Source organism: Hakea prostrata, chromosome 6 (assembly GCF_041222555.1).
Source record: "Hakea prostrata isolate BN-2017 chromosome 6, UWA_Hpros_2, whole genome shotgun sequence".
NCBI lineage: Eukaryota > Viridiplantae > Streptophyta > Magnoliopsida > Proteales > Proteaceae > Hakea > Hakea prostrata.
This window is the reverse complement of record NC_142605.1, coordinates 34,215,643-34,237,138: the sequence shown is the minus strand read 5'-3', so window position 1 is coordinate 34,237,138 and position 21,496 is coordinate 34,215,643. Positions and strand designations below refer to the sequence as shown.

At 37.6% G+C, this 21,496-nt stretch overlaps 3 protein-coding genes across 3 annotated transcripts; 1 reads left to right on the top strand and 2 right to left on the bottom strand.

The window, feature by feature from the left end:
* Positions 1–2,358: 2,358 nt before the first annotated feature.
* Positions 2,359–5,729, top strand: MYB17 (myb domain protein 17). The gene is made up of 3 exons (XM_089159481.1): positions 2,359–3,199; positions 4,171–4,300; positions 4,630–5,729. Exons 1-3 carry the CDS (start codon positions 3,067–3,069, stop codon positions 5,369–5,371), a joined length of 1,005 nt encoding a protein of 334 aa, XP_089015607.1. The 5' UTR covers positions 2,359–3,066; the 3' UTR covers positions 5,372–5,729.
* Positions 5,730–7,870: 2,141 nt separating this feature from the next.
* Positions 7,871–10,433, bottom strand: LOC149013538 (remorin-like). The gene is made up of 5 exons (XM_089159613.1): positions 10,111–10,433; positions 9,096–9,146; positions 8,905–8,992; positions 8,413–8,494; positions 7,871–8,277 (listed from the first exon to the last, which is right to left on the bottom strand). The coding sequence occupies exons 1-5, from the start codon at positions 10,316–10,318 to the stop codon at positions 8,077–8,079; spliced, it is 630 nt and encodes a 209-aa protein (XP_089015739.1). The 5' UTR covers positions 10,319–10,433; the 3' UTR covers positions 7,871–8,076.
* Positions 10,434–19,062: 8,629 nt separating this feature from the next.
* Positions 19,063–21,478, bottom strand: LOC149013537 (putative ascorbate-specific transmembrane electron transporter 1). The gene is made up of 4 exons (XM_089159823.1): positions 21,222–21,478; positions 19,908–19,956; positions 19,605–19,804; positions 19,063–19,491 (listed from the first exon to the last, which is right to left on the bottom strand). Exons 1-4 carry the CDS (start codon positions 21,363–21,365, stop codon positions 19,192–19,194), a joined length of 693 nt encoding a protein of 230 aa, XP_089015949.1. The 5' UTR covers positions 21,366–21,478; the 3' UTR covers positions 19,063–19,191.
* Between the last annotated feature and the right edge of the window lie 18 nt (positions 21,479–21,496).

Below are 21,496 nucleotides of genomic sequence, written 5' to 3'. Positions count from 1 at the left end.
ATTGATGTAGATGTTATAAAAACTTACCACTATCCATCAGTTAGGGTATGCAAGGCGATTGTGGGATTTGGCAGTCTGGAAGGCAGAAGGAAAAAACCTATCTCTCGCACAGGTTTAGGTTAGGCCTCAATGGGAAAAAGGAGGATACGTCCATAGACCAAGAACTATTAAATCATTCCATCCCCTAAAATTCCTTATAATTCTTATATAAGGAGAAATTTTAGGGATTTATTAGATTCAATTCTCTTTTATTGAAGTTTAATTTTAGGATTTATTACATTCAATTCCTATTGGGTTCTAATTCTTACCTTTGGATAATTTATTGCCATGTGTCGCAATCCTAGATAGGAATACAGGGAATTGTAAAGGAGGTGAACTTGCTTCAATCCTACATAACAAATGTGGATGACATGTTAAACAGAATTTGTAGAAGTCAGATTGAGATTTCGGCCGCTTGTTTTTCAACAGTCGATCTCGACCAAGATCTTGATCCGAGGATTGCACCATTTTGGCTGAACAGACTGAAGCAAAATCGTTATGCAAAATCCTCTAAGACCAGTTCTTTAAATGGAACCACGGATCCCATGCCTCTATGACATCTGCCTCTGCTATCTCCCAGGGTTAAAATCATCAGCGGCACAAATTTGGGAGGCCATCCAGTGGCCATTTACGATCAGGATTTTTTAGATCAACTCATGGCGGCCCAATTTGCGCTGCCGAGGATTTTAACCTCTATCTCCCTTGCAACTCGAGGATCATGATCCAGTGGTTACAATACTTGGTTGGTAACCCTTGGAGTTAGATTCAGGTTGAAGAATATTGATACTTGACATTTGACAATTGAGAGTTTAATTTATTGATTAATTTTTTGCCTGTTAATGACCTAGTCAGCCTGTTTAAAGCCTGATTAGACATCAATCCCTGGTAAGTAGTACCCAAAAACAATATGGCAATGTTGCAGGTCTTGAATGAATTTAGGAGTGCCAAACCCCACCACTAAATGGTGAAATAGGATCCAACAGTTCGAATCCAATTGATTCCACATTGGTTTAGAACATGGTGGAACCGATTGAAGACTGGACCACACTGCAACAAACCAAAAGACAGCAAACGTGAAAAAAGGACTGTATGGGAATAGATCCAAATGAAATCAATGTTGAATTTGGAATTCAAACTGCACTAGCATCATCCAAACCCAAACCCAAACCCAAACCCAAACCTTTCCTTGTTGGTTTGCTTTCAAACTCTCACTACTTAACTCACACTAAAACAACCTATTCATCTCTACAGAAATAGGACTTAAACCAACAAATGCTATTATCATGTGTTGATTCTAAATTTTAATCCCAAATTCCTTAATGGGCAAGGTTACCATCGATCTGAACTTCCAGGGCAACTTGTTCTCCTCTGCTTTCTTAGACTCCCTGACCAAAGGAAAGGTCAGCCTGGTATGGACAGGTACAAATGGGGGAAGAAGAAGAACATGGTGGGGTCCTGCTAAAAGCTCTCTACAGCTCTGCAAGAGCAAGAGTACAGACTTAAATATGGGCTTTGCAATGCTAATAAGTGGTGTCGAGCAATTGAGCCATTGACGTGAAGAAGAAGAAGAAGAAGAACCAGAAAGAAACAAGATGAGAAGAGATGCCAATTAAATGCAGATTGTCGTCTTGTCACGTTATTTCCCCGACTTCCAGGATACATACCCTACAAGTCACTTACAAGTTACATACAACACAAATATTTTTTTCATTTTCCATCTAATCCAATGAGAAAGTCTTATTAACACTCTTACATTAGATATGACAAAGCAGGTAAGGATTGAAGCACTTACGGTCACAGAGAGAGTCAGAGACATTTTTACAGTCAATTGGTGAGAAAAAGAAATTCCTGTCTACGTGTTCTTGCGTTGCCGGTAACGTGTTCTGTAAGGTCTTCACAGATATGATACCTTCATCAATGCTGCCATTAAAGCCCATTCTTTTCTCTTTCATCCCATCGCTATGGAATAGATGTTACTTTGGCAGATGTTAGGGACCGGACGAACCACCTCCTCATCAGTAACATGGGTAGAACTGTACAAGGACCACTTGTTAATTTTCATGCTTGTTACTTTGACTACTTTTCTATTTGTTTTCTGTCTTTTTGATAGAATTTGGAATTGACCATGGGGCCATATAAGCTCCAAAAAAAAAACCATAACAGTGAAAAAAAAATTCATAGATGAAGAATTGTAGTTGAACATGTAAACAATCAATAAAGACCAAAGCTTTATGTCCCTTCAAACTGTGAAGAAAACAGAGTAAATTGTAAAATTTGACTGGTCGGCAGAACAGTGGAAATTGACCACGAGTCGACTTGACACTTGACGCTCGTCTTCGACAGCTCTTTATTTTAAGGAATCATGCATCAGAATGATAAGAATTTCAAATACGAGAAGAGAAAGAGTTATGAAACAAACCCTAAATGCAGTCAGTCACGCATGAGAGAAGGATGGGGGTGGTTTTAATGGTGGATCATGAATGTGAATCAGGAAGAGAATATAAAGAACACTGTCTCCGCAGCACTCTGTGTTCAGCATTTATCGTTCTGTTCTTCAGTCTCATTCTTGACTTTCCCCTTAAGTTTCGCTTTTAATGCTGTGTATTTAATTAGCTTCATGTCTCTGCAAATTATGAAAGCTCTCTTGTCTTCGCTGTTCACTCTTGGCTTTCACTAGTTAGTCTTTAACCTTCTTCTCAGCTACGACTCTCAGATTTCTCTCTCTACCAATCTGTTCTTATTTTATCTATTTTCTGATTCAAATCTCTCTCTAAAAGACCTAGCATTTAATGAGAATCGGCTTCAAAATCGCCGGTCGTTCTCAGTTTCTTCTTTTGATGGCCTCATTTCCGAAGATAAGATCGACGCATTAAAAGCTTTGAGATTCTACTTCTGATTCATTCATTAACCGGTCGTATTCCCTCCTCCTCTGTCTTCTTGTTATAAAGTCCTCCCTGCTTTCAAAGCATTTGCTTTTCTAAACCTTTGCTCCTGCTTCCATTTCTTCAAGAGTTTCTCACGAAGAAGATGGGAAGAGCTCCTTGCTGTGATAAGCAAGGATTGAAGAAAGGACCTTGGACGCCTGAAGAGGACGAGATCCTCGTTAAATACATCAAGAACAACGGGCATGGAAGTTGGAGATCTCTTCCTAAGCTCGCAGGTTAGCAATTTCTCCTTCTGTTACTGGTCTGTCTCTGATCCTCCTGGTTTTAGGTTTAAACCTTATCTCCTTGATTTTTCCTGTAGAACACCCACATTTTTTTTCTCTCTCTCTCTCGTTCTTTTGAGTTTTTACATTACTTGTTGCGTTGCTTCAATTATGTTTGCTTCTCTTTTTGCATAAGCGGTATTCCAAATAATGGTTAATTTCAGTTCCTTTAAGCATTTGAAATTTTATGGTTCCGGTTATTGTAACCGATAGCGCTGTAATCTGCGTTATTACGTGATCTCTTACTTACACTCTGTACAGATTCGAAACGTTTCATCTTCTTTATCGTTTTTTATGCATGAGTCTTAGAAACTCCATTATTGTTGTGAACCTCGTTTCATATTTTCTTGATACAGAGGAGTTGTGATTTTCTATGAATGATTCATCGAATTCGAAGTTCTAACTGCATCTTCTTTTCAGCTTGTAAGCTCAAAAGCTACTGTATTTTCACTTTTCCTATTGCAGTTACCTAAAATGGTCCTTTTTCCCAATGAAGGCCAAGATGTTATGTCTTGTGTTAATACTGGTACTGGAGAATAAGAACAATTACAATGGCTTTTTCGTTCGATTTTAAATAACTTGCCCTAGAAAACACAATACGTTAAATGCACTATTCTCCTTTCCTAATTCTTTTTTTGGGTAGAAATCATTTTTCTGGATTTTTGTGCCTTACCCATACCAAAAGAAAAAGGGTGAAAAAGTGGGAATGATGAAAATCTGAGCTGTGCACCAGGAGAGGGATCATTAATGCTTTAGTGCTCTACAGTGGAGTAATTAATTTTTGTTTTCTTTTTCAAATGTATGCACAATTTTCTCCCTGATTTCTATTTCATCTGTTATTTTGAAAATGATAAAGTGTACATGGATGGATAATCACAGGGTTTCTATTTTAGTAATTCTTGTTGTGGGTTTCTTGCTTGCAGGTCTACTTCGTTGTGGGAAGAGCTGTCGACTTCGGTGGACGAATTATCTGAGACCAGATATAAAACGTGGTCCTTTTACTGTCGAAGAAGAGAAGGCTATCATCCAGCTCCATGGCATGCTTGGAAATAGGTCTAATATTTTTCTCAACTTAATTTTTCTTTTCTGGTTCTACTCCTAAGCCTATCATGGAAATTTTCCTTTTTTTTTGTTCGGTTTTTGTTCTCCTGGTCTGGTTGTTCACATCTGAATGAAACCCTACATAGTGGATTCTAACTTACCTAGTCTTTAGGAGACCTTCATCTTTTATTTATTAAAAGATTCGCTGGTTGAAATCAGGAGAATAGAAATGGAAATGTGATAATCGTCGATTATAATGGCGTCTCTGAATTTCTTTAGTTTTCTGGTTTTGTTAATAGAATAACTGGTGACTGAAGAAATGCTAAAATTTTCTGGGTCAGGTGGGCTGCCATAGCTTCACAATTGTCGGGAAGAACGGACAATGAGATCAAGAACTTCTGGAACACACATTTGAAGAAGCGTCTCGTCGGCATGGGACTAGATCCGCAAACCCACTGCAAGAGTTCTACTGGGTCCGTTGCCGAGTCATCAGCTTCCCCATCTACACGCCACATGGCGCAATGGGAGAGCGCCAGGCTTGAAGCTGAGGCGCGTCTGTCGAAGGAATCCTTCATGAACCCAAACCCCAACCCATCATCGTCGTCGTCATCGTCACCAACCTCCAGTATTGGGAAAACCGGCTCAGATTACTTTCTCCGGATGTGGAATTCTGACGTTGGAGAATCATTTCGAAGGTTAAACAAGCGAGAGTCAATGGTGGTGGAGTGTCAAAACTCCCCTGTTTCTCAAGGATCAACGTCAACAAAATGTAGGTCAGGGGTAACAACAGAGGTGGCCCCAACCAGCGCCGTGGCAGGTATACCAGAGGAAGCGGACTGCAAGAACTTCAGGGGATCAGCTGGTGGTGGTGGTGGTGATGATGATGTCGTGTTTGGAGGAGGTTCCTTAGAAGAGTCGAGCTCCAATGAAGTGGCTGAAATGGAAGATTTGTCGGAGGAGACATCGTTGCGATTGCTGCTGGATTTCCCAGGTCCAGGTACTGATGAGATAAGCTTCTTCCAGGGTCAGATGATGAGTAATATTTCCTTGTTCCCCACATTGTTAAATGAAACCTCCTATTGAGGATTTGGCTGGAGCACTCCTTCTGTTTTGCGTTTGAGGTAACCAAACGTGTTTTAGGGTCTTTTTGTTAGTTTCTCCATTGATGTGGCAAGGATATGCACTCGGAACTCGGAACTGGAGGATGCCCAGGAGGAGCGTAAGGATACTAGATGCCTTTCCGTGTTGGGACATTCTTCTTTTGGTTTTTCCATTGCTGTCTTTAGCTGTTTCATTGAGTTTATGGATGGCTAATGTTTTCAACTTCATATGTTTAGTATTGTAATGCACATATATATATATAATATATTTATGTTGTATGAGACACATCAATTACTTGGAACTGTGCACTTGACCAATGAAGTGATGTTGGATTATCTAGGCTTTACCAACAGCTAAGGGGGTGGGGGTCTCAATTTTAAACCGGAACTGGTGATAGTAGAATTGGTCCACTAATAGCTTATGCCTTATTGAGGTGGATTTGGTCCTACTGATTTGTTAGTAGGTTGGATTGGATCCCCGAAATCGGAACTGGTAGTACCAACTGGTGTAGATACACATGCAATCAAGCAAATTTGCACTCACTCTTAATTAGAAATGGCTAACTAACTTTTAGCCTCTAGATTAATCCAATAGAGGTTTACATTCACCAGAAAAAAAAAAAAAGAAAAGAGGAAAAAAAAGTGATTTGCAAGAATTGGGATGTTAAAATAATTACTTGAAAAAGCTTTGGAAATAGATGTTTTCAGGTAACCTAGAATGGCTAAGAAACTGATACACAAAGTCAACAGTTCCAGATCTTAGATTTGGAAATCGTAAGTTTATTGGTTAAGTTTCAGCCTTAATGTCAAAGAACCCAAATTCCTGAAAACCAAACCAATTTATACTCTTGCCAAGAGTTGCATTTTTCTTTGTCATCATCAAATTAGTCACACGGATTAGGGGCATAGAACCACACGGATTAGGGGCATAGAACCAAGGAATAGGGAGGAAGGGGAGGAGTATAGGTTCTCTCCACCCAGGTAGGCTGTCCATTCATCCTCCCACACTCATAATTGGTTGATGCCACGGGGAGGCCCAACTATGAAGGGTGGGGGGATGGGAGAATGGATAGTGGATGGAAAAGATTTGCATTAGAAGGGGAGGGAGAAAAGTGTGGAAGAACAGAATTTCAAATCCAACATATTCTTGGGATTTAAATCCTTTGAAGCGCTCATTGTAGTGGCCATTTAAGAGGGTCGGATAAAATGACAATTGTTGGTTGTTTATCATTTGTTTCTTTTTAAGTCAAATTTTGGCCATGACCAAAGCGGATTATCCTACCAAACAACAATATAATCCTCTAGGGTTCTCATCCCTACCCTCTTCCCATGACATTGCAGTCGCCGGCCGGAGTTATGTGCAAACTAGTGCTCAAAACAAATAGAATGCTAAGCAACTAATGGCTGTGATTTTGAACGTGCCACATGGTGCTCATTTGTAGCTGTTGCTGGATGGCTGTTACTATGAGTGAAGTCGAGGATTTAAGAGGTTACCACTACTATAACATAAATACACTATTAACGATTACTCAATTCAATCCTTTGTCCTTTACACCCACCTTAAGGCTCGAAAAAGCTTCAATAAATGTGTAGGACCATTCTCCAATATTTTGGGCCGTCAGATCCAAGATTTTGGTTTAGATTTCAATTTAACCTACTCAAGATCACAATTCGACGATTTAAAATGCCTTGCTGGATAATTAATGCGCAAGACTGAAGCAATGTCTCCTAAGGCTTAAGAGGCAACACGGTGTTGCCACAGGTCACCCACATTATCCTCTCCCTGTTCTCTTGCTTTTTGGAATTTATCTTTTCTGTATCCCCATCCCTGTACCCCACTCTTTAGAAAACAAAACCCTCCTCCTGTTTTATGATGTTGATCTTCCCCTGTGCATTTGGTGGCTGAGAGCCTAACATGTGGAGAGTGCAATGTCCAAAGAAAAAAGTTAGATTCAAACAAAGCTCACAATGTTGGATGTTACACCTTCCACGTATCAATCTTAAATTCATCTCAAACCGCATCAAATTCAACAACTTGGGTGAACTACAGAGGATTTTAATCCTTGATCATCTATTCACTTGGCCCTTTTGATCCTGCATTATCTTAAGGGAAGATTTGAGTTTCGCTTTTCTTTCTCCAAATCGAATATTTCTGTTTCATCTTTGATGTCTAAAAACCTGACATCTATCAGGTTTTGTCTTTAACAGAGTTGAATCTCTGTGACTACTGGGTTGTTTTCTTTCTTTTGAAATCTGGCATATCAAGATTACTCCCGGTAACCCTCTGTTTCTGGGTGGTTTTGTTTCTTTGTTTCTTTTGGGAATCCAGAGAATCTAACATTATGGCTACATAATTACATAATATGCAAAGCACATGCTGTCACATGGTGTTGCAGCCGACATTATTCGTCTGAACTCGTCAATCTTGACCAGTTCAATTCCGACATTGAAGAATGGAGATAATACAGGAAGCTTGTAACTGTAACTTGTAAGTTGAATAACAACTGTGCTGACTGTAAAAAACTTGGTTCCATAAACTGAATATGCTTTCCTATTTACATAGAAATTCATCAAACTTGCACACTATACACAGTACAGAAGGAAACACATTTATCACAACTCCGAAAAGCAAAACAACAAATGTAATAGCAAACAAACACAAGAATAATCTACACAAAGAGACTCAAATCAAGATCCAAAGCATCCTACTAGTTTCTTGGGAGTATTCCCAGTTGCTCGAAACTTTGCAGCTGTCTCCTCTGCTTTGAGAATCTCTTCTCCACGTTTGGCTTGAATCATTGCTCGCTTTTCATCTGCTTCCCTGTGGATTTGAGCAACCAGGTTTTTCATTTTCTCCGCGTACTCTGCCTTCTTCCTTTCCAGTTCTTCCTGCATGCATCAAAGGTTTATGTCAAGAAAACTGTTTCTTTTACTACGAGTAAGTCCCTCCCTAACAAAATACTCTTATCTAGAAAGGAAAAAAACCAAGGATTTTATAAACTAGATAGGTGGACGATTGTTTACCTCAATCTTTTTCAGCTTAGCTTCAATAGCTGCTTTCTTAGTGTTCTCCCACGAGTCAACCCCAGAAAGCTTTTTCTCGGCCCTGTTAAATGGTCGAAGTTTTAGCTTACAGGATTTCATGTTGCCATGGAGTGAAGAAAATCATGTAATAGATATTTAGTCTCTAAATTAATTCTTTTGATTTCCATGATCATCTCAATAAAGTTAAATGATGGAAAAAACTTGAGGCTTTTGATCCGACTGTTTTGAAAATTCTGACAACACTGCTGATGGCTAAGTGATAACTTATGAATTGCTACATAGATGGATCCTGTTAGAAGTTATAAGATGCCAGAATAGCATTGATATTTCCAGAGAATTTAACCAGGCAAGATTCAGTCTCAGTTTCCAAAGTGAATTTGGCTAACAATAGGATCATCAACCATCTCTATTTGCAGTCCATCTGAAATATGAAATATGTGCCAAAAATACAAAAATTCGATTTTCTCTTACTTGTTAGCTGCCTTTGTCTTCTCACTTTCTTCCCATGCTAGTACTAAAGCTAATTTCTTCTCTGTTTCCAGTCGTGCAAGTGTAACATCTGGCAAACACACAGAAAAAGAACAAGGTGTCAGGAATTTGGTGAAAAATATTTTGACTGAAAATCCATTCATAAGAGATAGTGGCACAAATTCAACAATTACCCCTGTCATTGGAAGCTGAAGAACTTTTTTCTTGTTTAGGTTCTGGAACGTCTGCAAAGAAGGTTCAAATGATTAGACAATATTGATGCCATCCTCAGCTTTTACTAATTCACCTCATGAGCTTGTTTAGAGGCAGATAAAAAAGACAAAAAGTGATACATGTAAATGATGCATACATCAAAAGGGAACTTCTGTTTGAATTCATTGCACAAACCTGTTGGCCTCTCCAGTTTTCAATCCAATTTATCTTTTTGGGTCACAGGGATGGGGGAATTAAGGGAAGGAGATGGAACAACCAGTAGGTTCCGAACCCTGCCCGGTATTAGAAATCTTCCAATATCCTAAACCAGTTTCACATTAAATCTCGTTTGGGTTTAATTTAGAAAGAACAAAGAAGCAAAGCAAGGAAACAGAGAACTTGTTAAAGAGGACATGACATATCAATCCAACTAAATCTTTCTTTTTCTTCAATCATAAATTTTTTCAGAACAGCTGGTGTAAAAGAAAGAAGAAGAATCCTACAAGATCAAAAAAAGTAATAACAACAGCGCCCTGGAATAAAAAAAATAAAATCAGAGAATCCTTTTTGTTCTGTTTCAATTAAACTATCATCCAGAGGTAAGAATAATGAATTATAAAGTATAAAGTTAACTAAGCAGGGAAAGTAGCTGATCTAAGAGATAACTGAAAAAAGGGTAGAGGCCAAAAAGACCTACAACCGTAATCAATTCACCAAATCCCCCAACTCCTCCTCTACTCAAACAGAATTCAGTTTAATTTCATCTAATTTCACACTAGGAGACTCAAATAAAGAGACCCGTTTTGGTCGAACTCCCAGTCTACCAGTAATCTGACAAGCATACAACATCACTTCAAGCAAATGAGCAAATAATTAATACAAGAAACAAATCTCAAAGCTTGCTGCATGCTAAAAGATCTTGATGATAATGGAGAAAAACAAGAAAAGATTGAAAAAGGGAAGAGTGGATGAGAAGCTACAGTTAAGAGAGCTTACTTTCAACAATTGCTAGAGCCTTGGAATCATCAACCTTCTCCTTCTCCTTCTCCTTCTCTTCTGGAGGTGGTGGTGGTGGAAGCACTGTTTTCTCCTCTGCAACATCTTTGGGAGTTTCTTCAACAGCCGGTGGAGTCTTGTCCGGCAAAGGATCTGAAGGTGCTTCTACTACAACAGTCTCTTCCTTCTTCGTCTCCACTTCTGCCATTTCTTCCAACTGCTTAAATTCTCTCACTCAAATTCCACAAAATCAAGCCGAAACCTCTTGAATTCTCTGCAGTGTTCGTTCCTGGCCAGAAGGGATTCCTTCTCTCTCTGGAAGCAGGGGTAGAAATAGAAGCCAGGCCCAGAACAGGTAGTCCAAAATTCTTTTTTTTTTTTTTTTTTCTTTTTCGACTTTCCGTTTTCAGGTTAGTTGATGACGTGGCATCATATGATTAGCTGGATAGTACCAAATTGAATTTCTCGTCGGCGATTAATACGGTAGGGTTTATCCATTATTAGAGTGGAAAACAGGTAAACCGGTATCAAAAAATGAGTGCTTCGAGAACACGCCAAAATAAAGATCTAGCTGTAGCTGGTCCATGTGATCGTGGGTCACTGGGTCCCACAACCTTGTTATTTGATCGATTTCTAATTCTATCTCATCTGTGATGCCTTGGTGATACAGTGTATCACTGTCATCGCTTCGCTGTTACCTATAACATCTGTGGCTGTTACTTAGCTTAACCAACTAACAACTGCAATTTTGTTTCATTTATAGCTGTAACGGTTACATTTCGTTCGATCATAACGGTTGTACCGGGGCGCGAGAAGCTTGCTTCCCGCAATTTTCTCCTAATAACAATACGTGAAGTGAAGGAGAAAACCGTAAATTCTAAGCATTAATTCTTGTTCTTTTCTTCTTATTTATTATAAAACGCTGGCAGTGCATGAGAAACTTCGCTGGAGGAAGGAAGGAAGGAAGGATCTTTGTTTGATATTAAAGCAAAAGAAAAAAGATGTTGAGACACTCTTGCATGCTTTCACGATTGTCTTTTGTAAACTTTATTCCTTCAAAGACTTTCTGTTCTCCATTAGTAATAGTAAAAGCAAAATCTTTTCTTAAAATGAATCAATCTTTTTAAAGTAACAAAGATTTCATAGCCATAGCTAATGTATGTGATGAGAACTCAGAACATAAACATCTACTATGATGACAACTAATATATGCGTAGAGTTGTATGAGACATGTGTAATTTTCTAATTCTTTATGTAAAATAAATATTTGATTGTAACTTAACATAATTATTTAACATATTAAGGATATAAGAGTGATTTTTTTATTGTAGTTTTAAATATTATTAGGACATGTATTAAGGATTCTCAAAATATGAATCATTATATTAGAGTATTTGTATACACGATTGCACATCTGTTTTCCTGATTATTTTGTAATAATTTAGGAAAGCAGGCCAAATAATTATACTTCCAAGAAGAAAGAAAAGCTTAGCCAGGTCAATAATGAGGTCCCCTCACAACAATGTTTATAACCCTACTACCATTTATTACATGTCTCTCACCTTTCAAAGCAAAAGGCATTACAGCCTTTCTCCATTTCACTAGGAACTGGCAAGCCATCTCACATCATTAAAACTCTAATTTTTTTGGTAGAAAATTTATTTATTTAGAAACAAAATCCATGAAAAAAGAGTTAATAAAGACCGATCAACTGTAGAGAGGAAATGGGCACAAATGTCATATCTTCATCTCGCATGGCCCTCCTAGCAAGCTCATCAGCTACTGTATTAGCTGAATAAGAAATATGGGAAAAAAAACACAAAATTTTAACTGAGACTTCAAAAAAGGGATATCATGCATAATATGTTTATTCTTCTTGTTGTTGTTGTAGTATCCATAATGGTTTGAGAGAAAGGTGAGCTGAGTGAGTATTTTTACTCAAAGGACTTATCACCTTCCAACAATCCAATTCAAAGGTAATCTTATCTAATCCTCGCTATGTTGCCTTTGATAGAGCCCTTCTTATTGCAAGAGCTTCCCCTTCTCTGGCACAAAAAAATGGCATTGTTTCTGCAGTAGCCAAAACTTGAGAGCTTAATTTGTTTTTACAGATTACTCCAATTCCACCAATTGACTCTTGTTTTCGCCAAAATGCATATCAATTCATTTTCATCCATTCTGGTCCTTCCCGTGATGGACTTCCACTCTATTGTCAGTTCCTTGGTATCATTCCTGGGGCTTTCACAAATTCCTCAAAAGGCACTCCCTGCTTTCTAATGATATCAATTGGATTCTCCACTATTCCTGAAAACCAGTTTATTCCTTGCCAACCATTAAAAATACCACGCAATAGAACCCGCCATGCTTTTCAATCCTTTAATGCGTTCTTTTGTCCAAGTTCTGCCATTCCTTCCATGAATCCACCCCTTACCCCAAATCAAAACTCTGCTCATTAGGGAAACGCTGTGAAAGAGGGCTTCCAACCAAATTACTAAGGTAAAATGACAATGTAAGATATGAGGTTTTACTTGGGTGATTACATTGCTGACAAAAGGGATCTGATAGAAGTTTATTGACTTTCAACCCTTCTCTCAAAGCTATACCTCTACGACACGCCCTCCATAGAAAAAAAACCGATTTTGGGAAGAGCTTTTAGGTTCCAAATTTCCTTCCAAACTGAAGATGGAGTTGATTCCCATCGACCTAGTGTAGAACTAGAAGAAGGCTGCATAGCTTTCTTCTTGTTTGTCTCTTCCATGAATATTGTATAAGCTGAATGAACCACAAATACTTGTCATTTGGTGCTCCCCCAGCCAAACTAATTGGTCCCTTGTTGCAAAATGAGGAATATGTATTTTAACAACCATCTTTGGACGTGGTGGTTATGACTCTGGGGTCTGCTACCCTCACAGGTAGAAGACTGTGCTTCCTTTATACCTGTCTACTACATGTTTATAAGGGAGATTGATCTCTAGTCTACTTTATACATTTTTTTCCTAAGTGTAGTGAAAATTAATATACTTAAAAGAAAATCTTAATCTTTTATCAATGCGGGTAAAAAAAATCCATATTGTTTGAATAGTATTAAGATATTTGCTCTCTTAAAGAGTTCTTTCAAGAAAAAAGAATCTACTCTCTTAAAGAATTATTTTTTGAAGTTGGAATGTGCAACTTGGCCATAAAGTATTGAATCGCAAGGACCCCCAAAATTGATTTCTTGAAGCTTTAGTCTATTTTCCTAGTTTTCACTAAGTTTGGATCACCGCCCTGTTCACTCTTGATACTTTTAAATGATATATCAATGGTAAGATCCATCTCTAAATACTGGTAAAATTATCAAAGTTAAATACTTCATATAGATTTTACTTTTATTGTATGATTAAAAAAATATTAAAAAACTACATTGTTCTGTCGGAAATAATTTTACTCGTTAATATATTATTCACACCTGTGTTGAACTTGAAACTTGGAAGATCACCCTTGTAGTTTGGATAATAAATAGAGTGTTTTTTGTACATACTGTACAGTAGTAAGCTTGATGTCTCTGAACAAATCTTGTCCATTCAAACTTCATCATATCCATATGCAAGACAGCAAGAGCGTGACCGAGAGTTTCAATGAGGTCATGAATGCATGCATGATATTTGTGTTGATAAGAATCACCAACTTCTTCTACCAAAAAAAAAAAAAGAAAAATCACCAACACAGCCGAGGTTTTCAGGGACTACGGCGTAGTATTCATCATTAAATCTGCCGACAGCGTGTGGGGCATCTTCGGATTCTCTTCGGATTACATTTCGTAAATTGACACGTGGAGGTTCTATTCTATTTAGCTTTCTGTTGACGTTATGTGTCACCTACAAAATCTTACTCACTTAAATGAAATCTACGTTTTTTTATTAAAAAAAATAATAAAAAAAAAATCCAAGCTTTTGCTAGCTTTCAATTTCAAATTCATGGAATCAGATGTATTCGATGGTAGTTCATTAAAAGTTAACCGTTCGATTGCATAGATCCGATAATCAAATTCTATTAAAAAAAAAAATCCTATGAATAAATTCATCTTGAGAATTACAGTGACTATATCACTTATTTTTCCTTTTACGTGCGTTCGATTTTTAGGAACCATGAAATTCAAAAAGTTTCAGTTTTTTTTGGTAAAATTCATAACCTAATGGTATTAATAATTATATGGATTTTTTTTTAATAATTAAATGGATTTGAAATAAATGAAATCACATAACTAAGCACATTATTGTTCTTCCATTAGATAGTCACACAACTATTGGGTTGCACTAGGAGATGGAATCCCAGCTCCAAACATGGTAAAGGGGTTGCTTGGATCGAATGGTCTAGGGATGGTTGTGCACCATTTGTAGAAGTGGGCATTTCCATCATTTCCTCTTTTGGTATGCTAAGAGTAGCTATCAAGTGGACAATCTATCCTTTGAGATTGAATACTATAGAGTTAGAGAGGCCATCAGAGATGCAATCTGATGAGCACATTTATGTGTGAAATCTTAGGACATAAAGCATGCATTTTATACACTTAGAGTGGAGTTACCTTGGATTTTATGTTGTTTTTGCAGATTTTAAAACTTTTTAAGATTTAAGCAAATATTTGGAGTTTTGGGCTTGAATCATGCAATTGTATACGTCAAGAAGTCCATTCAAATTCTCAACTGCGGAAATGGGCCTGATCTGGAGCATGATGGGCTAGAGATGTGTGATTATGGGCCAACTCCGAAATATTGAAGAGATAAATAAGGCAACATTGATCTACGGCTGAGATTATAAATTATCAATCAAATCTACATAGATATTATTGAGAGACTCCACATGGAGAAAAGAGTCCTTGCATACATCAATATCTTATTTTCTATTTTGGATTTGATTAAAGAAAGAAAAAGAGGAAAAAGAATTATATTCAGATAAAGATGACGCAAAAATCTCGTTTTTGAATGTCTCTGTCCAGTTTCGATCAAGCCCTTCATCGAATGGTCATCCAATGTTCGATCGTGCTGATTTTTGGCTGAGTCAGATAGGAACCCTAAGTTTTATTAAAATTCAGTCGTGCATCATATTTCATGTAAACTCTATAAAAGGAGAGCATACTCCATCAAAGGAGAATGTGTTTTAGAGCTTAGTAGAAGCATTCTTTCTTCTCTCTTCAGTTTATTTAGGCTTTCTCTAGTTTTCTTTGCTTGCATTTGTGATATTTAAATTTATAGATTGAATGTTTAGGTTTAATTTTATTATGTAATGCAATTCAAGTTCAAGTTTCAAGTTTCAAGTTTTTTGATTTGTTTTTCTCTGGGTCTAGCAATTGTAGATTTTGATCATTCTAGATCTAGATCTGGTTGTTAGGGTTGGTTGAGATTCGAATCGTTTATTCAATTCGCAAGTAAGTAACATTCTTTATTAATCTTCTCTCCTTTTTCCATTCCCGCTTCTATCTACCCTTTCATATTCTTAATTTAGGATTTACTTTTAGCATTTACTTATTGTTCTCCAATCCCTTGGATCCTTAATCAGAGATGCCTACAGTCGTGCCTCTCTTTGGGTTAAGGCTTCATTTTTACTTTCTGCAATTTACTTTCTGTTATTTACTTTTTGCAATTTACTTTCAGCATTTATTTATTGTTCTCCCTTCTCCTGGATCCTTGATCAGAGATGCTACAGTCGTGCCTCTCTTTGGTTAAGGCTTTCTTTTCCTTTTATTGCTTTGTTTATTGCTTTGTTATTTACTTTTTGTTATTTATTTTCTTCACTGTTTTTTTTTCCTTTAATATCCATACCCCCGATCGGTTGACTGTAAGCTACGGAAAAGGATCCACGGTCAAAGTCATTATTATTATAATACTCCCCTTACCTTGATCCAGAGCTGACACTCGGATCACTTCCCTTTTTCTTTTTCTTTTTATTGTTCGCATTTTTTTTCTCTGTCTTTTATTTATGCATTGATTGTGTTTAATTTATTTTTCGTTTCAATTCGATTGCATTAGATGTATAGATTTTGATCGTTTAGTTTAGTTAATTAGTTAACAAAAATTGAATCATTCCACTGTCATTACTATTAAGAAGTTGAATCATAAATGACATATCTCCTTGAGATCGACCTATTAGCTACACGATACCGTGCGCTTGAGGTTACTTTTAAATTTCACAAACACAGTTCAACTGACACTTCACTTATAGCTTAAATGCCTGTAAATTGCCTCACACTATCTGATGAGATTTTTTGTTATATATCTAGTTTTGAATTTATTAAATTTTGTTTTGTAAATAGGTCGGGTAATAGTTTTGTTGATTGCTTAGTTTACAGAGTAGGAAGTTTTTCTCCTATTAGACATGAAAACCCAATTCAAGAGCCTTGACCAAACCACACTTAATTGCTAGAAGCTCCACACGGACAATATCTTCAGCAAGAACAAGTAAACCGTGAGTGTGAAAGAGAACTGTTGCACTGAAGCATGGAGTGAAGACCCGATGAAGCTTCCAGCCGACTACTACTCCAGCTCTTCTTCATTCTAGGAACACTAGAGGGTGGGTTGGTGACGTGAAAAACCATTCAACCAAAGTATCTTCTACCACACAAAAGAAGGAAAAGGACAGCAGAAAAACAAACGATCCAAATATATATAAGTCTTCATTTGAAAAACATAAAAGAAGATCCCACTGCAAATTGTCAAGTATATGGACGCATTACCCCATGTGACCTATCTTTCTTCTCATCCAAATTTGTGGGTAGAACACTTTTGAGTCTGGATATATATATATATATATATATTAGGTGAGATTATTCCACATTACATATTAGGTGGAGATCTCATCTATAAAGTAGGCGAGATTCATGAGTTCTGATCCCAATTGATGTTGAAGATTATTCATTAAAGATGTACATGTACTTAAAAGAAGAGTTCAATTCCATAAATGGAGAATAGAGAAGGAATTCTTGGCAGCTGAAGGAAGGCTTGTCCGTGACTTTAGCATATGACTTACCTTGAGTTCCTAACTGCGACTGTTTTGATAGGATGGACGATATTCAGAATAACATCAAATCATCTAACATATAATCAATATTTCTTCTTTTTTTCCCCCAAAGCTGCGTTTGTTTGCTGGAATAAAGGTTGGGTGGGGAAAAAAAGATGGGAAAATTCTTGAAAAAAGTGTAAATTTCTCACTTTTCCTTTAAATCCCAAAGTAATAGATTGTTTGGTTGCTTGGGATGGGAAAGTGGGGACAAAAAGGAAAGAAAATTGATGTGACACCCCAACTGTCACACCCCATGCCATTTTAAAACCCCACATATTTTGGTGGGACTTTGTGAGAAAGTTGGGAAAAGTAAAAAGTGAGACCCACCTCTATCACTTTTTCACAAAACTCTTTTCTTTCCTTTCCTTCTTTCTCACTCCATTATACATGGGACCCACATTTTTTTTTTCCCACCCTACCTTTGCAAACAAACTTAGCCCAAAATTCCGAGGCTTTCCTATCAAAAAGTCGAAGTGATGTTCTTCATTTCACATTAGATTGGTGTGAAACCCTTCCTTCACCTGAAGATCCTGAATGTGGTGAGAGAGACAGAGAGGGAGGCCCACGGTAAAAATTAATACCCACTGTTTGGCGTAAGCAGAAAGAGTGTTTAAGGGGTTAAAAGGTACCGACTCGCCCCCTGTATTAGAATTTATAAATTGCCAAGGAACCAACGAAGAAAGTTCATGTAGTTGGGTTTAATCGAAGTTTGACTCTAGATGCGTTCATAATGGCGATTTCTCAGGTTTAATTAAATAACTATCAAGTTTATTAAAAACTCATTTAAGCTTTCCCTTCTGAGTGCCTGATATAATTACATTGCTTTTACTGTTATGAGTTTTCATTAATTAATCTGGCAGTTCCAGGAACAGTTCCAAGCTTTACTTTTATTTTCTTTTGGAGTAATGTGAAGTTAAAGTTTTTCAGTTCTCCAAATTCCGTGCGTTGCCAGGTTCCGCGTGTTTGCTTAATTGCTTCAGTCCAGCAGAACCGCACTCAATCCCAACACGGCTGCACCCAGATGGCAATCTACATGTCGAGCTAAGATCGCCTTTCTTTACGTGTATGCTTCGTGTTCGATTGAAGTACTTATATGGACGAGTTTAGAAAATGAAAACTCGATATACATATTCATACAAGTCAGAACCACAGAGTTACCTAAGGACACCTGCAAATGCTATGGAATGTCCTTTTCTGGTATCTTTTATGTTCAGAGACAGGAGACAGGAAACAGATTTCAGAAAACTGACAACTAAATAGAAAAATTTGAAGCACAAAGGCGTAAAATAACTAAACCAGATTCCAGAGAATGCATTGTTTCTTGTTTATGGCAAAACTTGGTACCAACGCCCCTAGAATCAAAACCACCTATCTACTTCTTTTCCCCATAAATTGGTTCCTTCCTTCCTTTTCTCCTACTCAAGATCCTGGTTTTTCTGAGCATTCAAATTTCGAGCACGCTCCAATCCTCTTCATTGATCTCTTCTGCTCTTATCTTTCTCTCTTTAGAAAGCCAGAGCGGTAATGGATGTGTACATCCCAGAAGAGTATGTGATCCGCAGAAGAAGAGAGAGAAAAGCAGCAGCTGATGCCAGGAGAAGATCAGAGATGATAAAACTTTCTGCAGGGCCTGTTGAGACAGAAAAGCCCAAGTCCCTATCATCATCATCATCAACATCGTCTTCCTCATTTAAAAGGGAAGAGTTTCTAGCCGCAGCAGGTGGTTTGAGGAATGAAGACATCGTTTTTTGCTGCATCTCCCCATGAAATTAATCTAACTAGTTATTTCATTTTTCCCCAATGTGCATGCATGGCTTGCTTATTGAATGTTACTACTTGTTCTGATCATCTCCTGTCTGCTTATGTCTAGACGTATACAGGCAACATACCCAGCAGAAACGAAAACAGGGGAGGTAATGATAGAAGAGAAAAGCTTTAGATAAATGCTTATTATTTTACAGCATTAATCGGAGTCCATAGGCTCCAAACACCTGGAAAATATACAATTAATCCTAGTTATCTCATAATGCTGTGATGCAAGATGGATTAAATAGATGAATATCCTAATTCCTCCTCTACATTTCTTGGAGAAACACCAGTTAACACTACGAAGGCTCCAAATAAAATAGTGACAAGGGCAGTGAAGTTGACTAGGAATGCCTCGCTCCCATACTTGGCCAAACCTGAGCTCTCCAGGAAGGTGAGTTTTTCCAGATAGCCTAGTGTTGCCGTCGCAAGAGCCAAGATATAGACGAATAGCCCAAACAAAACATGCCATGGGAGAGATTCGGCTCTAAATCCGGGTGATCCACCTGGGAAGAAAAACAACGCGAACCCAAATATCCACTGCAAAGTGCCAAAGCATTTCATCATTAGCAAATCGAACCAGAATAATATCCATCTGGAAAAAACTGAACCAGCTTAGAAACTTCTCTGGGGTGAGCTTGAAGGTGGGTTACCTGAATAGCATAAAGGCAGATGACTCCAATCCCAAGCCAGGAATGCAAACTGTAAAGATTGGCGATACTGCTCTCATTGTGATATTTGAATGCAGTGTAGATGCCTATAATCCCAAGGATGAGGGCTAAAGCATGCAGAATCAGATGAATCAACTTATTGACTTCCTTCGAAAATGGAAGAGCTTTGTAACTGATAATGGCTGCATTGTGTAAAAAGGTACACTATAAACACTCTTATCAAGGTAAGCAAAGAATTTGAATGGCACATCATACAGTATTCAGCTTATAAGATGACGTCCTCACCTTCACCACCTAAGATAATGAAACCAATTAACATCAGTACTGGATGCATCTGCAAATTACAAAGAAAAGCATAATGGGTAAGGGAATTTCTTATAGACACTTGTCCAGAAATATTTTTCTAATGCACAGGGGCCATTAATGGGTTAGTACACCGTAATTCTGCTTAGCCATCTTCGATTAGATGGAAAGAATTTTGTTTGTTTTGTTTGGGGTGGTGGTCGTCATCACCACTCTACCTTATTCTAACATGAAAACTGTTGTCTCCCAGTTCTAAGGAAAAGAGAAATAGAGAGGCATAAGAGTGTTTGGTATAGATTACGATGTTAAATAGAGAATAAAATGGATGAAGATGCTCTATGCTATTGATGTGTGAAAGAGATTACAAAATACATTAATGGCAAAACAAGAGAGAACACCACACCAATGGCAAAGCAACCATATCCTTCGCCTCATCAGGGGTCCATAACAATCACATGTTTGAACAGAGAAATAATTCAAGAGAGAGAGAGAAAATAAAAAATAATTCCCATAAAAATTATACAGGAAGGGACAAAAATATTTTATAACTGCTATTAAAATTTTAATACGGCTAGTTGAAAGAATACTTTGGTTGAAATTTTTTACTTTGGAAAATTAAATTGTATTCTATTCAATAATAGTCCGGAGAAGAAAGAGACACTTGCTCCAAAGATGCGGATGGTTAGGTCGTGCTGCTCGTGATCAGAGAAAAGAAAATTACAGTGGGATCCTCTCACTTACTACCATAAGAAAAACAAAAACTAAAATAACCCAAAAGGTCAAAAGGCAATCCATGAGTAAATACGAATGGAGTTCGACTGACCCAACATAAAAAGAATCTCTTTTTTGACTGACAGATTAAATAATTCGAAAATGCGATCCAAATGCAACTACAATGCAACTACAATTAGAAGTTTGATGAAAGGAAAGCCGGATAATGTTTAATCGAATGGTTCGTAATGTTTAGCAGGTGATGCTTAACTTTCCCAAATGTTTGGCATTGACCAAAGCCAATCGCTAATTTCTAACAAGGCCAGCCGTTGAAATACAATTGCTGTTTGTAATACATGTGATTCGAGCTAATATTCAGATCCTTCGAAATCCACTACGATTCGCTCAAACCTAGAAATTTTGAAAACTTAAAACTAAAACAAGATGCCAGGAAAACCGATCGATTGAACAATTGAAAAAAAGAAGAAGAAAGAAATAAAATCGAAACCAGTAGCAACATGAATCATTGAAGAAGGCGAAGAAGTAGAAGAAGGAGAAACAGAGTAAAGGAAGAAGAAAGCGTACATTGAAGATGAGACTTTTGTTTTCGGCTTCCCAAGCAAGTCCACCTCTGAAATGGATGCACCATACCAACACCATAACCGCAGCTGCTACGGCTAACACGTGTGATACTATCGTGAATGGGAACGCACCTACACTGATCGCCATTTCTCTCTCTCTCTTCTTTGCCTCTTTGGTATCACTCGATTCGCGCTTCTCTAGCAGCGTTTCCAGAAAGATATCTTACCTTCGAGCTTCGAAACTCTATCTACCCCTTTTTAGCTTTCTCTGTTCTTGTC